This window comes from Bubalus kerabau, chromosome 13, assembly GCF_029407905.1.
Source record: "Bubalus kerabau isolate K-KA32 ecotype Philippines breed swamp buffalo chromosome 13, PCC_UOA_SB_1v2, whole genome shotgun sequence".
Lineage (NCBI taxonomy): Eukaryota > Metazoa > Chordata > Mammalia > Artiodactyla > Bovidae > Bubalus > Bubalus kerabau.
In genome coordinates this window covers 48,574,694-48,590,190 of record NC_073636.1, presented here as the reverse complement: position 1 = coordinate 48,590,190, position 15,497 = coordinate 48,574,694, and the positions used below count along the sequence as shown (strand labels likewise).

Here is a 15,497-nt window from a genome sequence, read left to right as displayed (position 1 = left end):
AAATTTTTAACTGAAATGCCTATCTAAAATAATCAGAATAAGATGTTTTCTCATATGCCACTTCTTAAAAGTTAATATGTGCATAACAGGAAACCAAAAAGCACAAGAAGGAAAAAACAAAGGCATCCATGACCACAAGCAGTTTACCATTTGATGTGTTCTTCTAGGTTAATTGATTTTTTTCAAAAACCACATGTCTAAGGTAGTCATATATTATCAGTTAAAATACAAATTTTTTTCTTTTCTGTCTAAGAACTATGATCTACCAAATGATATAAAATGCAAAGGTCACAGATTAGTAATATTAGTCAAATCCTAATGCATTTATTGATCCCTGAACCCAGAAATATCACTTCTTAGAATACACTTACCACACATGAAGTATCTCAGAGATTACTCATTGTGGCACTGTTTACAATAGCAAAAGAATGGAAAATGTTCATGTGTCTAGCAGTGGGAGACTGATTAAATAAACTATGGTATATCACAGTATATCTAAACAATAGAATACTATGTAGCTGTAAAAAAACCTTTCTATGTCCTAATAAGGAAAGATCCCTAGATATACTGTCAAATTAAAAAAAACAAAAAGATATAAGAAAATGGATTGGCAGTTGCTATAGGCTGGTGGGGCAGGGCGGGGGATGATAAGGGGTGGGGTGGGTAAAATGGGTGAAGAAGGTCAAAAGGTACAAGCTTCCAGTTATAAATTTAAGTAATATAAGCATGGTGACTAGTTAGTAATACTGTATTGTATATTTGAAAGTTGCTAGAGAGGAGCTCTTTAAGGTTCTCATCCCAAGAAAATAAACTGTAACTGTGTGGTGATGGACATGTGCAGTGTGGTAATCACTTTGATATATAAAGTACAGAACAACAGTGTAAGTCATATGCTATTTATAAGAAAGTAATGGATGTCCTGGTAAAGAGGAAGGGTAGACGGTAAATAGGATGGGCCAAGCCTTCTCAAAGTACGTATTTTTTTTTAATTGATTTTAGAACTATATGAATGTATCAGTAATCATTCAGGGACTTCCCTGGTGGTCCAGTGCTTAGGAATCTGCTATGCAATGCAGGGGACACAGGTTCAATACCTGGTCTGGGACCTGAGATCCCACATGCCTCAGGGTAACCAATCCTGTAGAGAGTCTACGGGCTGCAAGATCCCACATGCTGCAACTAAGACCCAAGGCAGCCAAATAAATATTAAAAAATGACCCAATTTTTAAATTACCCATTCATAAAACATTTTTTTAACATGTAAAGATTATTTACATACGAATATTTCAAGCCAGGAAAGTATAATTTGTTCTGAGGAAAACAAGTGATCAAATGCGTTAACTAAAAATAATTTTGCTTGGCCTAATTAAATATATAAATTGTGACAGCATGATGACCGTTTTATTTCATTTGATGAATGTTTTATTTCACTTAAAACAGCACTTAAAAATGTATTCTTACCTGTATTTCATAATTTCAACTATGTCCTCAGCATCTTCTTTAGTTGCTTCCTCTCTCAATTCCAACCTTGCTCGTGCCTTTAAAAGAAAACAACCATCTTTAGATAACAAAAGATAAATATATTTAACACTGAGCAGCTAGAGTATATCTAAGCTTATTTCATTTATTAACTTTACACAAAAACTTCTGTAAAGAGAGACTACAATATAAAAAGTCAGAATTTTAAAATACTATCAACAGCTTGATTATGACAATTATCACTCATTTTTTTTTTTAAGTTGAGGGTTAGGTTTTATTTTTTTTTTATTTTTTTTTTTTTTAACTTTACAATATTGTATTGGTTTTGCCATATATCAAAATGAATCCACCACAGGTATACAAGTGTTCCCCATCCTGAACCCTTCTCCCTCCTCCTTCCCCATACCATCCCTCTGGGTCATCTCAGTGCACCAGCCCCAAGCATCCAGTATCGCACATCGAACCTGGACTGGCGACTCGTATACATGTTTCAATGCCATTCTCCCAAATCATCCCTCTGTGGGATGATTTGGGAGAATGGCATTGAAACATGTATAATGCCATATATCACTCATTTTTAAATCCATTTTTATCTACTAACACATCTTTCTGAATGTTCATTCCAGAAGATTTGATTATACCTTTTACTTTCAGGAAATCATGCCTAACTATTAATTTGTTAAAACAACAAAGATGAGTTAATCAGATTCTAGAAGCAAAAAGCTCAAACTGTAACCCAGCTAACTTTAACTGCCAGAGTTCTCTTAGCATTCCATACTTGTGAAGAGATAAAATGCTGTTAGAAAAATAGGCACTTACAGACCTGTCATATATCAAATCAAACACTGCTGAGATATTTGACACATTCCATCTTACCATATGCTCATTTTTGAATACCTAAATTCTTATTTAACCTAAGCAATCTTCAAACTTCAAGAGTTCCCTAAGTGTCATTAAAGAAAAAAACAAAACAAAAAACCCACTACATGGTATGTAACTGGCCCTGCTTTTAAAAAGTGGCTAAACATTGCTTGATATGTTAAATGTACCACAATCTTCTTTTTAGACCTTGCCTTGGGGCATGCAGGATCTTAGTTCCCCAACCAGGGATCAAACCAGTGCCCCCTGCATTGGGAGCAGGGAGTTCTAATCACTGGACCGCCAGGGAAGTCCCATGACAACCTTTTATTTTTTTTATTTATATTTTATTGAAGGATAATTCAAAAAAGCAGAGACATTACTTTGCCAACAAAGGTCCGTCTGATCAAGGCTATGGTTTTTCCAGTAGTCACCTATGGATGTGAGAGTTGGACTATAAAGAAAGCTGAGTGCCAAAGAATTCATGCTTTTGAACTGTGGAGTTGGAGAAGACTCTTGAGAGTCCCTTGGACTGCAAGGAGATCCAACCAGTCCATCCTAAAGGAAATCAGTCATGAATATTCATTGGAAGGACTGATGTTGAAGCTGAAACTCCAATACTTTGGCCACCTGATGCAAAGAGCTGAGTCATCTGAAAAGACCCTGATGCTGGGAAAGATTGAAGGCGGAGGAGAAGGGGATGACAGAGGATGCGACGGTTCAATGGCATCACCGACTCAATGGGCATGAGTTTGAGTAAACTCCAGGAGTTGGTGATGGACAGGGAGGCCTGGTGTGCTGCAGTCCATGGGGTCGCAAAAAGTCAGACACAACTGAGCGACGGAACTGAAATGAACTGAAGGATAATTGGTTTCTGGAATTTTGTTGTTTTCTGTCAAACCTCAACATGAATCAGCCATAGATATACAAATATCCCCTCCCTTTAGAAACTCCCTCCCATCTCTCTCCCCATCCTACCCCTCTAGGTTGATACAGAGCCCATGTTTGAGTTTCCTGAGCCATACAGCAAACTCCCGTTGGCTATCTAATTTACATATGGTAAGTTTCCATGTTACACTTTCCATTCATCTCACCCCCTCTACCCCTCTCCTTATGTCCATAAGTATATTTTCTATGTCTGTTTTTCCACTGCTGCCCTGTAAATAAACTCTTTAGTTCCATTTTCCTAGATTCCGTATATATGCATTCAGTCGTTCAGTTGTGTCCAACTCTTTGCAACCCCATGGACCACAGCATGCCAGGCCACCCTGTCCATCACCAAGTCCCGGAGCTCACCCAAACTCATGTCCATTGAGCCGGAGATGCCATCAACCATCTCATCCTCTGTCATCCCCTTCTCCTGCCTTCAATCTTTCCCAGCATCAGGGTCTTTCCAAATGACTCAGCTCTTTACATCAGGTGGCCAAAGTATTGGAGTTTCAGCTTCAACATCACTCCTTCCAATGAACACTTGGGATTGATCTCCTTTAGAATGGACTGGTTGGATCTCCTTGCAGTCCAAGGGACTCTCAAGAGTCTTCTCCAACACCACAGTTCAAAAGCATCAATTCTTCAGTGCCCAGCTTTCTTTTTGTCCAACTCTCACATCCGTATATGATTAATGGAAAGACTATAGCCTTGATTAGACAGAACTTTGTTGGCAAAGTAATGTCTCTGCTTTTTAATATGCAGTCTCGGTTGGTCATAACTTTCCAAGGAGTAAGCATCTTTTAATTTCATGGTTGCAGTCACCATCTACAGTGATTTTGGAGCCCCAAAATATAAAGTCAGCCACTGTCTCTCCATCTATTTTGCCATGAAGTGATGGGACCGGATGCCATGATCTTAGTTTTCTGAATGTTGAGCTTTAAGACAACTTTTTCACTTTCCTTGTTCACTTTCATCAAGAGGCTCTTTAGTTCTTCTTCACTTTCTGCCACAAGGGTGGCATCATCTGCATATATGAGGTTATTGATATTTCTCCCAGCAATCTTGAATCCAGCTTGTGCTTCATCCAGCCCAGCATTTGTCATGATGTACTCTGCATATAAGTTAAATAAGCAGGACGACAATATTCAGCCTTGACATACTCCTTTTCCTATTTGGAACCAGTCTGTTCCATGTCCAGTTCTAACTGTTGCTTCCTGACCTGCATACAGATTTCACAGAGGCAGGTCAGGTGGTCTAGTATTCCCATCTCTTTCAGAATTTTCCACAGTTTAAAATACAATATTTATCCTTCTCTTTCTGACTTACTTCACTCTGTATAATAGGTTCTAGGTTCATCCACCTCATTAGAACTGACTCAGATGTGTTCCTTTTTATGGGTGAGTAATATTCCATTGTGTGTATGTACCAAAACTTCTTTATCCATTCATCTGTTGATGGACGTCTAGGTTGCTTCCATGATCTAGCTATTGCAAATAGTGCTGCAATGAATAATGGGATACATGTGTATTTTTCAGTTTTGGTTTCCTCAGGGTATATGAGAGAAGGTGATGGTACCCCACTCCGGTATTCTTGCCTGGAAAATCCCATGGACAGAGGAGCCTGGTAGGCTGAAGTCCATGGGGTCTCAAAGAATTGGACACAACTGAGCGACTTCACTTTCATGCATTGGAGAAGGAAATGGAAACCCACTCCAGTGTTCTTGCCTGGAGAATCCCAGGGACAGGGGAGCCTGGTGGGCTGCCATCTATGGGGTTGTACAGGGTCGGACACGACTCAAGTGACTTAGCAGCAGTAGCAGCAGCAGGGTATATGCCTAGGCGTGGGATTGCTGGGTCATATGGTGGTTTTATCCCTAGTTCTTTAAGGAATCTCCATACCATCTTCCATAGTGGCTATATCAATTTATATTCCTACCAACAGTGCAAGAGAGTTCCTTTTTCTCCACACCTTCTCCAGCATTTATTGTTTGTAGACTTTTTGATGATGGCCATTCTAACCAGTGTGAGGTGATATCACATTGTAATTTTGATTTGCATTTCTCTAATATAATGAGCGATGTTGAGCATCTTTTCATGTGTTTGTTAGCCATCTGTATGTCTTCTTTGGAGAAATGTGTTTAGGTCTTTTTCCCACTTTTTGATTGGGTTGTTTGTTTTTCTGGTATTAAGTTGTATGAGCTGCTTATATATTTTGGAAATTAATCATTTGTCAGTTGTTTCATTTGCCATGATTTTTCTCCCATTCTGGGGTCTGTCTTTTCACCCTGTTTATAGTTTCCTTTGCTGTGCAAAAGCTTTTAAGTTTAATTGGGTCCTACTTGGTTACTTTTGTTTTTATTTCCATTACTCTCAGAGGCGGCTCATGGAGGATCTTGTTTTGATTTATGTCATCAAGTATTCTATGTTTTCCTCTAAGAGTTTTATAGTTTCTGGTCTTACATTTAGGTCTTTAATCCATTTTGAGTTTATCTTTGTGTATGGTGTTAGGAAGTGTTCTAATTTCATTCTTTTACATGTAGCTGTCCAGTTTTCCCAGCATCATTTACTGAAGAGGCTGTCTTTGCCCCATTGTATATTCTTGCCTCCAATTTTTGGGCTATCTTGTTCCATTGATCTCTATTTCTGTTTTTGTGCCAGTACAATCCTGTCTTGATGACTCTAGGTTTGTAGTATAATCTGAAGTCAGGAAGGTTGATTCCTCTTGCTCCATTCTTGTTTCTCAAGACTGCCCTGCCTATTCGGGGTCTTTTGTGTTTCCATATGAATTGGGAAATTTTTTGTTCAAGTTCTGTGAAAAATGCCATTGGTAATTTGATAGGTATGGCACTGAATCTATAGATTGCGTTTGGTAGTATAGTCATTTTCACAATATTGATTCTTCCCACCCAGGAACATGGAATACCTCTCCATATGTTTATGTCATCTTTGATTTCTTTCATTAGTGTCTTATAATTTTCTGTGTACAGTTCTTTGTCTCCTTAGTAAGTTTATTCCTAGATATTTAATTCTTTTTGTTGCTATGGTGAATGGGATTGATTCCTTAATTGCTCTTTCTGATTTTTCATTGTTAGTATATAGAAATGCAAGTGATTTCTGTGTACTGATTTAGTATCCTGCAACTTTTGCTAAATTCACTGATTAGCTCTAGTAATTTTCTGATACTATTTTTAGGGTTTTCTATGTACAGTGTCATGTCATCTGCAAACAGTGAGAGCTTTATTTCTTCTTTTCTGATCTGGATTCCTTTTATTTCTTTTTCTTCTCTGATTGCTGTAGCTAGAACTTCCACAACTATGTTGAATAACAGTGGTGAAAGTGGACCTTCTATGCCCATTTTTTGAAGAGTTTTAATCATAAAGGGGTGCTGAATTTTGTCAAAGGCTTTTTCTGCATCTACTGAGATGATCATATGGTTTATCACATTGATTTATTTGCATATATTGAAGAATCCTTGCATCCCTGCAATAAACCCAACTTGATTGTAGTGTGTAAGTTTTGATGTGTTGCTGAATTCTGTTTGCTAAAATTTTGTTGAGGATTTTTACATCTGTTTTCATTAGTGATAGTGGCCTGTATGTTTCTTTTTTTGTGTTGTCTTTGTCTGGTTTTGGTTATCAGGGTGATGGCGGCCTTGTAGAATGAGTTTGGAAGTGTTCCTTCCTCTGCAATGTTTTTGAAAGAATTTTAGAAGAATAGGCATTAGCTCTTCTCTAAGTGTTTGCTAGAATTCTCCTGTGAAGCCATCTCATCCTTGGCTTTTGTTTTTGGGGAAATGTTTGATCACAGCTTCAATTTTCAGTGCCTGTAATTGGCTTATTCATAATTTCTATTTCTTCCTTGTTCAGTCTTGGAAGACTGAACTTTTCTAAGAATCTGTCCATTTCTTCCAGGTTATCCATTTTATTGCCATAATAGTTGTTCATAATAGTCTCTTATAATCATTTGTATTTCTGCATTGTCTGTTCTAACCTCTCCTTTTTCATTTCTAATTTTGTTGACTTGATTCTTTTTCTTGATGAGGCTCACTAAAGGCTTGTCAATTTTGTATATCTTCACAAAGAACTAGCTTTTAGTTTTATTAATCTTTAGAAAGAAACTATCATTTCTTTCATTTCTTTTTCATTTATTTCTACTCTGATTCTTTATGATTTCTTCTAATTTTGAGGGCTTTTTTGTTCTTCTTTTTCCAATTGTTTTAGGTATGAAGTTAGGTTGTCTATTTTTCTTGTTTCTTGAGGGAGGATTGTATTGCTATAAACTTCCCTCCTAGACTGCTTTTGCTGCATCCTGTAGGTTTTGAGTTCCATGACCTTTAAAATTTTTTTTTATCTACCCATTTCTAATGTTACACAGTAGGAAGAAAAGCAAATAATTACACAAAAAATTTAAGAGAAATCTTATAACCCTCTACCCCCTTTTTAAGCCAAAAGAGCAAGAACTTAAAATAAATGAACCTCTGTTAGACGAATCAAAGATTCCAGCTGCCTAGTAGTGATTGGTGAGCTACTTAACCGCTGGCTCTGCTTCCGGAGCTCAAGGTAAAAATCCTGAAGAATCTGAGCAGCTTCTGTGGATAGCCTTGGATAGACATACTGCCGAGAGTAGCCAATGTACTTTCTCAATAACTGGTGGGGAATTGGATCTATTGTTTCTCCAGGAACCACCTAAAACATGATAAAAAAAGGCCCAAGATTATAAGGATATGTAGCAAATAAAATCTTTCTGCTAAAATAACTTGTTTAGATAAATATAATATTCTAAAAATATTCTAATACTTAGATAAATATTATATTCTCCAAATAAACCAAACTCTGCGGTTCTAGCTCTTGGTCTAGCTGACTTAGATTATTTCAACTGAACTTTATACAAACTCTAGTATTATAATATAAAAGGTGTTTGCTAAGAAAGTTTACATACTACTGCTCTACAACAAGCAACACACTGAACTCTGACTTTCAAACAAAACTGAACCAAATTATTAAAGAGAAGAAACTTACCTTTAGTCTTTCTGATAGTGGCTTATCAGAAACCACTTCAAGTATAGAAGTATTTGAATCCTGACTATTCATACGAGCTACTGTGGCACTGCTAACAGCTCTCTGCTTTCCAGCCCTTATTGCAATCACATGCTCAGAGAGTAAATGATCATGATCTTCATTTGGAGTGTCTAACAGGATAAAGACCAGATCAAATCTGGATAGTAGGGCACTCCCCATTCTAAAGGTATGAAAGAAAGAAGAAACAGTGATTGGAATTAAACAGAAAACCTAGAAAGCTGTTTATTCACTTCTTTACTAATCAAGTTCCATGTAGAACTTAAATAATGAAGCTTTAGGTTAAGGAAACAAGCAATAGCTTCTGGATTCAATTTGCCCACCAACTCCAGAGACATACCAGGTCACATGTACATAGGCTTATATGTACCCATATGTTGAGGATGCTTTTTCTCTCACCATCAAAACCACTAAATTCTTCTCTATGTTCTATAAGACTTCTGATGATTTAGGATCATTGAAATTACAAGCTAGAATGCTTCATGATACATTGAAGATTATCTGGTTCAGAAATTCTTAATCTTTTACATCTTTTGTCTCACCAAAACGCTAAGTCTCTAAAAGCACCTATGCCCATTTAGAAGCAAAAATACCACTTTTTATTAAATATACATCTATATGCCTATTAGTCATTATAGTAAAAGTGCTATGTTCTACTTAATCATTTTTGAATCTACCAATCACATAACTCCTTTATTTGAGACCAACAAACTGAAATGCAGAATGATTAAAGACTCTAACATTCTAGTGGTACCACTAAAACCAGAATCGAAGTCTCCTGTATCCTTGTTCAATAGGATCTTTCTGATCTTGCCAATCTAGGACTTTGTCATTTTACTAAGAAACACTACTAGTAAGATGGCTTTTTTGGTGCTGGTAGTACAGAAATACCCAGAATCTCAAAGTAAAATTGTGTATTTTACTATGTACCATTTCTACAATTCCCAGGCAGTCCAGTAGTTAAGACTCCACCCTGCCAATGCAGGGGTGAGGGTTTGATCTCTGGTCAGGGACCTAGTAAGATCCAACAAGTAGCAAAAAGATTTTTTAAAAAAAGGAAAAAAGTAGCTATTATTAAATATTAGGAAATTAGCATTTTTTTCCCACTAGAATTTTTAAAGTTCTAAATTTTCATCTGAGGCATCTTTTTGTCTTTTTTTCACTTGTGCATCACTTGAGTCTATTTTCCCCTTCCCAAACATTTTGTCCAATCTGTACAGAACAAATTAGAAGAGAAAGCAAACTCACATAAAGACATAAACACTGGTTTTGGAAAAAAGTAGGATCACATCACATATACAAATAAGCAGGTAACGTGCTCCTGTCACTTAACAGTAAAGCACAGAGATGTTAATTATCAGAGTATATGCAAAGCTACTTTCATTCTTCTAATTGCTGCTTTCCACAGTACAGTCTTACTATAAAGTTCAACCACTTCCCTATCAATGAGCATTTTGTTTCCAGTTTTTGATGGTGATAAACAATGCTGTAAAACCCACCCTGTCAACATATCTTTGTGTATTCTTGTGCCTGTTTCTGTGAATATAACTCCTAAAAGAAATGGCTGGAACAAACAGAAAGTACATTTAAAATAGTGATAAACATGCCAACCTGTCCTTCAAAATCTCAACTATGTATGTGAGGCCCCATTTCCCCACCCCATTGACAATAATGATTAATATTTAAAATGTTTGCCAAACTGGTAGATGTCAATAGCACTTCATTGCTTTAATGGAGTGTTCTAACACATTTTTGTACATTTATTGGAAACTTGAAACTTCTGTAAAATATCCATATGTATGTCCACAGTTATCTTTATCTTTTTCATATCTATAGGGATTCAATATATTAAAGTATAAATATTTGAAGAGACTTACTTTAAATTCTCAGAAACTGTTTTGGCTTTATTGTAGTGTCCTCCAACTGGATTTGCAGCAGCAATGATGGAAGTTCTTGCAGGGAGGCTACAAACCATGCCAGCCTTAGCAAGACTAATACTTTGCTGTTCCATGGCTTCTAACAAGGCTTGATGTTGATTCCCCATTTTATCAAATTCATCTATTCCACAGATACCTGCAACCACAGTAAAGTAATTCAGACAAAAATTTTTCCTTTGGTCAAGTTTCAAACTTAACAGGAAAGAAATTATTCCACAATAAAGCATATTTCCAAAAGTTTCCAACAGTTAAAATTATGAAGTGTCATACAGTCCAAAATTTGTACTTGATTTACAGCAAATAAAATATTGGTCTTATTTAACTGTTATTTAATTAGCATTTTCCACAGGCAAAGCACTACATGTGAGGGTTACAAAAATGAAGATATGAGAGTAACCCTCAAAAAGCTTAAAGAGTTAAATCTGAATAGATGAGGTAAGTATATACACATTCAAGATAGTGTATTTTAACAACTATAATAGATATGCATCATCATATGAACCTTCTGGGGGTGGGGTGGAATTAAAAGAGGAAGGGGAATCTGGAAAGGTTTCAAGAAAAAGGTGCTATATGAGCTGGGTCTTTGGGAACAGTGGGCAGCATGATTTGGGAAGGAACACATGGGCTCTAAAGTCAGAAGACTGGAGTGCAGGTCTCAGCAATACCCGGTGTTGACTATAAAACCCTACAGTTAATTGTACACTCAAACTCTTTAAATATGAAGACCCACCACTGAATGAAGGCATTTTATGTGCCAGATGTATTTTACATCTAATCCACAGGTTATTGGAGGCCCTCTAACATTATCTTGTAATATTTTTCTCTCCTCCTCTTCATACCATGATAATTTGGTGGTCATGCCCCAAGGGCTTTGCTATGGTTAAACCTTTGTATACCTACTCTATGACGAGTCAGTGCAGACCTCTCTGGAACTGATGGTATTATTGGAAATTCTCAAGATTACTAGTATAGTTCCTCAGAGGTGGGGACAGGGTAGGAATAAAGTCAAGCTACCTCTTTGCCACTTTTCAAAGTATAAAGCAGGACCTGGCAAACTTTTCCTATAAATGGGCAGATGAAATTTTGATGTTTTGTGGGCCACATACAGTCTTGTCACATACTCTTAGGTTTTTTGTTTGTTCTTTACAGTCCTTTAAAATGGCTTGTGCCCATACACCACAACTACTGAAACCCACATACCCTGTGCTCTACAACAAGAGAAACCACTGCAATGAGAAGCCCTCACACTGCAACTAAAATGTAGCCCCTGCTTGCTGCAACTAGAGAAAGCCTTCAGGAAGCAATGAAGACCCAATGCAGCCAAAAAAAAAAAAAAAAAAAGTTAAAAAAAGATTAAAAAAAAAAAAAAATAGCTTGTGGACTACACTAAAACAGGCTGAAGGGTGGGTTGATCTGTGGACTGAAATTTGCCAGTCCCTGGTTTTAAAGCATAAAGTTTAAATTATGAACATTTTAAGCTCTTTCTAGTCTGTCTACAATTGATAGATCTTGTTACTTGTTTTCAAACAATTTTTGGTCATTTCATCAGATATTGAAGAAGGTAAATATAAAACAGCTCTATTTCTCATTTTTTCCCCTGAAAGTCTTCAGTAGAGATTTTAGTAGGATCCTATTTATCATTTGGTAGGATTATATTTGTTTCTAGAATCTGGTCTCTGTTGACTAATATTCTTTTGTATTTTAACAGTAATATATATATATAGAGAGAGAGAGAGTTAACGGTGATATTTTTACCATCATAATGCTTGGCTTATCTACATAGATTTGGAAGAGATGGCCATGGAATTTTAACACTCTGCATCTTAAATCCCATTAGCGATCTGCACAGCTAAACACTGTTATCACCTTCAACTTTTTTAATGGAAGATCTGACAGTTTAACAAAGTGTGAAAGTGTTAGTTGCTCAGTTGTCTGACTCTTTGCAACCCTGTGGACTGTAGCCCACCATGCTCTTCTGTCCATGGAATTTCCGTGAAAAATACTGGAGTGGGTTGCTATTTCCTTCTCCACGAGGTTTTCCTGATCCAGGGATCGAAACCTAGGTATCCTGCATTGTAGATACATTCTTTACAGTCTGAGTAACCTCTTCCTGTTTCTTATTTTCTTCATCTGCTAACTTAGTAAAAATACTATCACTTCTAACCAGAGAAATGTTTTAGAATTTATGAATTCATCAAATATTTACTGAATGCTTTTTATAAGAAGAGGTGGCAAGAATACACAAAAGAATTATACAAAAAAGGTCTTAAAAACCTGGATAACCATGATGGTATTATCACTCACCTACAGCCAGACATCCTGGAGTGTGAAGTCAAGCAGGCCTTAGAAAGAATTACTAAAAACAAAGCTAGTGGAGTTAATGGAATTCCAGCTGAGCTGTTTCAAAGCCTAAAAGATGATGCTGTTAAAGTGGTGCACTCAATATATCAGCAAATTTGGAAATCTCAGCAGTGGCCACAGGACTGGAAAAGGTCAGTTTTCATTCCAACCCCAAAGAAGGTCAATGCCAAAGAATGTTCAAACTATCATACAATTGCCTTCATTTCACTTGCTAGCAAGGTTATGCTCAAACTCCTTCAAGCTAGGCTTCAGCAGTATGTAAACTGAGAACTTCCAGATGTACAAGCTGGATTTAGAAAAGGCAGAGGAACCAGAGATCAAATTGTCAATATTCTTGGACCATGGAAATATTCTTGGACCATAGAAAAAGCAAGAGAGTTCCACAAAAACATTTATTTCTGCTTCATTGACTTAGCTAAAGCCTTTGATTGTGTGGATTACAACAAAATGTGGAAAATTCTTAGAGATGGGAATACCAGACCAACTTACCTGTCTCCTAAGAAACCAGTATGCGTGTCAAGAAGCAACAGTTAGAACCAAACACAGAACAATGAACTGGTTCAAAATTGGGAAAGGAGTACAAGACGACTGTACACTATCACCCTGTTTATTTAACTTATGTGTAGAGTACATAATGTGAAATGCCAGGCTGGATGATTCACAAGCTGGAATCAAGATTCCTGGGAGAAATATCAACAACCTCAAGATATGTGGATGAAACCACTCCAATGACAGAAAGTGAAAAGGAACTAAAGAGCCTCCTGATGGAGAGTGAAAGAGGAGAGTGAAAAAGCCGGCTTAAAACTCAAGATTCAAAAAACTAAGATCATGGCATCTGGTCCCATCACTTCATGGCAAATAGAAGGGGAAAAAGTAGAAGCAGTGACAGATTTTAGGGCTTCCTTGGTGGCTCAGATAATAAAGAACCTGCTTGCCAATGCAGGAGACCTAAGAGACATGGGTTCAATCCCTGGGTCTGGAAGATCCCTGGAGGAGGAAATGGCAACCCACTCTAGTACTCTTGCATGGAGAATCCCATGGAGAGAAGAGCCTGGCAGGCTACAGTCCGTGAGGTCACTAATAGTCAGACCCAAATGAGCAACTAATACACACACACACACATACACAGTGACAGATTTTATTTCCTGGGACTCCAAAGTCACTGCAGACTGTAACTGCAGCCATGAAAGTAAAAGATGCTTGCTCCTTGGAAGAAAAGCTATGACAAACCTAGACAGTGTATTAAAAAGCAAAGACATCACTTTGCCAACAAAGGCTTGTATAGTCAAAGCTATTGTTTTTTCAGTAGTCATGTACAGATGTGAGAGCTGGAACATAAAGAAAGCTGAATGCCAAAGAATTGATACTTTCAAACTGTGGTGCTACAGAAGACTCCTGAGAGTCCCTTGGACTGCAAGGAGATCCAACAGTCCTTCATTGGAAGGACTGTTGCTGAAGCTCCAAAACTCTGGCCACCTAATGCAAAGAGCTGATGCTGGGATTGAAGGCAGGAGGAGAAATTCATGTCACCAATTCAGTGGACATGAATTTAAGCAAACTCCTGGAGACAGTGGAAGACAGAGGAGCCTGGCGTGCTGCAGTCCATGGGGTAGCAAATAATTGGACATGACTTATCAACTAAACAACAACACTATATTCTAGGCATGTGGATATAACACTGCAAAGACAAAATTGTCAGTCCTTGTTGTGAAGGTTACATTCTGTTCAGTGTTGGAGGCAGACAATTTAAAAAAGTAAACCATATGGTATATGAGCAAGTAAGAAGTGCTCTGGCAAGAGACGTAGAGTAGGATAAGGCGAACAGGGTCAGTGGGGGTGGGCATTACAGTGTAAAATATGTTGTTAAGGGAAGGTCACACTGGGGTCTTTTGAACCAAAAATTGAAAGAGCCCTGCAGACTATCTGGAGTAAGAAGGTGCCAAAGTACAAAGGCTGCGATGTGGGAACATGACATGCCTGGAGTGCTGGTGCTATACTTCAAGGTATAGCAAGGAGGCCTATGTAGCTGGGGAAGAGGAATAAGAGTGAAAAAACGGGCAGATAATGAGGCAAAAGAGGTGATTAAAGGCCAGAATATGAAATGGTGATTAAAGGGCATCTGTGTCAATATCAAACCTGGCTTTCACCAGGTAAGATGGGAAGGCACTGGAGGGTTTTGAACAGAAGAACAATGTGATCTAAGTTTTAATGGGATTGCTCTGCCTTGTTACAAACAATAGAGCAAGGGTGGTCACAGGCATGCCAACTAGATCAAAGTAATAATCCATGTGAGAGATGATGGTGCAGCAGCAGTGGATAAGTGGTATCCAGAAGGTAGAGCAAACAAAGTCTGCTGACAGCCTGGATGTGAGGTATGAGAAAAAAATCAAGAATGTCTTCATGTTTCCTGATATAAGCAAATAGCAGGATGGAACTGTCATTTACTGAGAGGGGAAGATGAAGATTTTGGCTTTGGACATGCTAGGTTTGAGAAAGTTGCAGAGATACTGCATAGGCAAAGGGATATATATGACTGGAGTTCAAGGGAGAAGAAACATAAATCTAGAAAACTTCAACATATAGGTAGGTGAAGAGCCATGAAACTAGATAAAATAACCAAGCAGATATGTACAGGCTGAGAAGAAAATACTACAAAACCTAAGTACTCTGAGGAGCCAACCAGTTAAGAGGTTGGGGAGATGAAGAACAAGTAAAGACAGACTCAACAATGAGTCAAGTAAGAAGAAAATCAGAAGAGTGCAGTGTCCTAGAAACCAAGGAGATCAAGTATTCCATTGATGCAGTGATCAGCCTTGCCAAACACGGCTGACAGTTACTGGATTTAGAAATGTGACACT

The 15,497-nt window shown here is 37.6% G+C and overlaps 1 protein-coding gene across 4 annotated transcripts in view; it reads right to left on the bottom strand.

Moving 5' to 3' along the window:
• The window catches only part of MCM8 (minichromosome maintenance 8 homologous recombination repair factor), a 54,965-nt gene that overhangs the window by 10,308 nt on the left and 29,160 nt on the right, over window positions 1–15,497 (bottom strand). For all 4 annotated transcript variants that reach the window (XM_055544253.1, XM_055544254.1, XM_055544255.1 and 1 more), the window contains exons 14-17: window positions 10,219–10,414; window positions 8,285–8,504; window positions 7,742–7,951; window positions 1,462–1,538 (exon numbers count right to left, since the gene is read on the bottom strand). In XM_055544253.1, coding sequence (XP_055400228.1) covers window positions 1,462–1,538; window positions 7,742–7,951; window positions 8,285–8,504; window positions 10,219–10,414 — 703 coding nt within the window. The remainder of the gene's footprint in view (window positions 1–1,461; window positions 1,539–7,741; window positions 7,952–8,284; window positions 8,505–10,218; window positions 10,415–15,497) is intronic.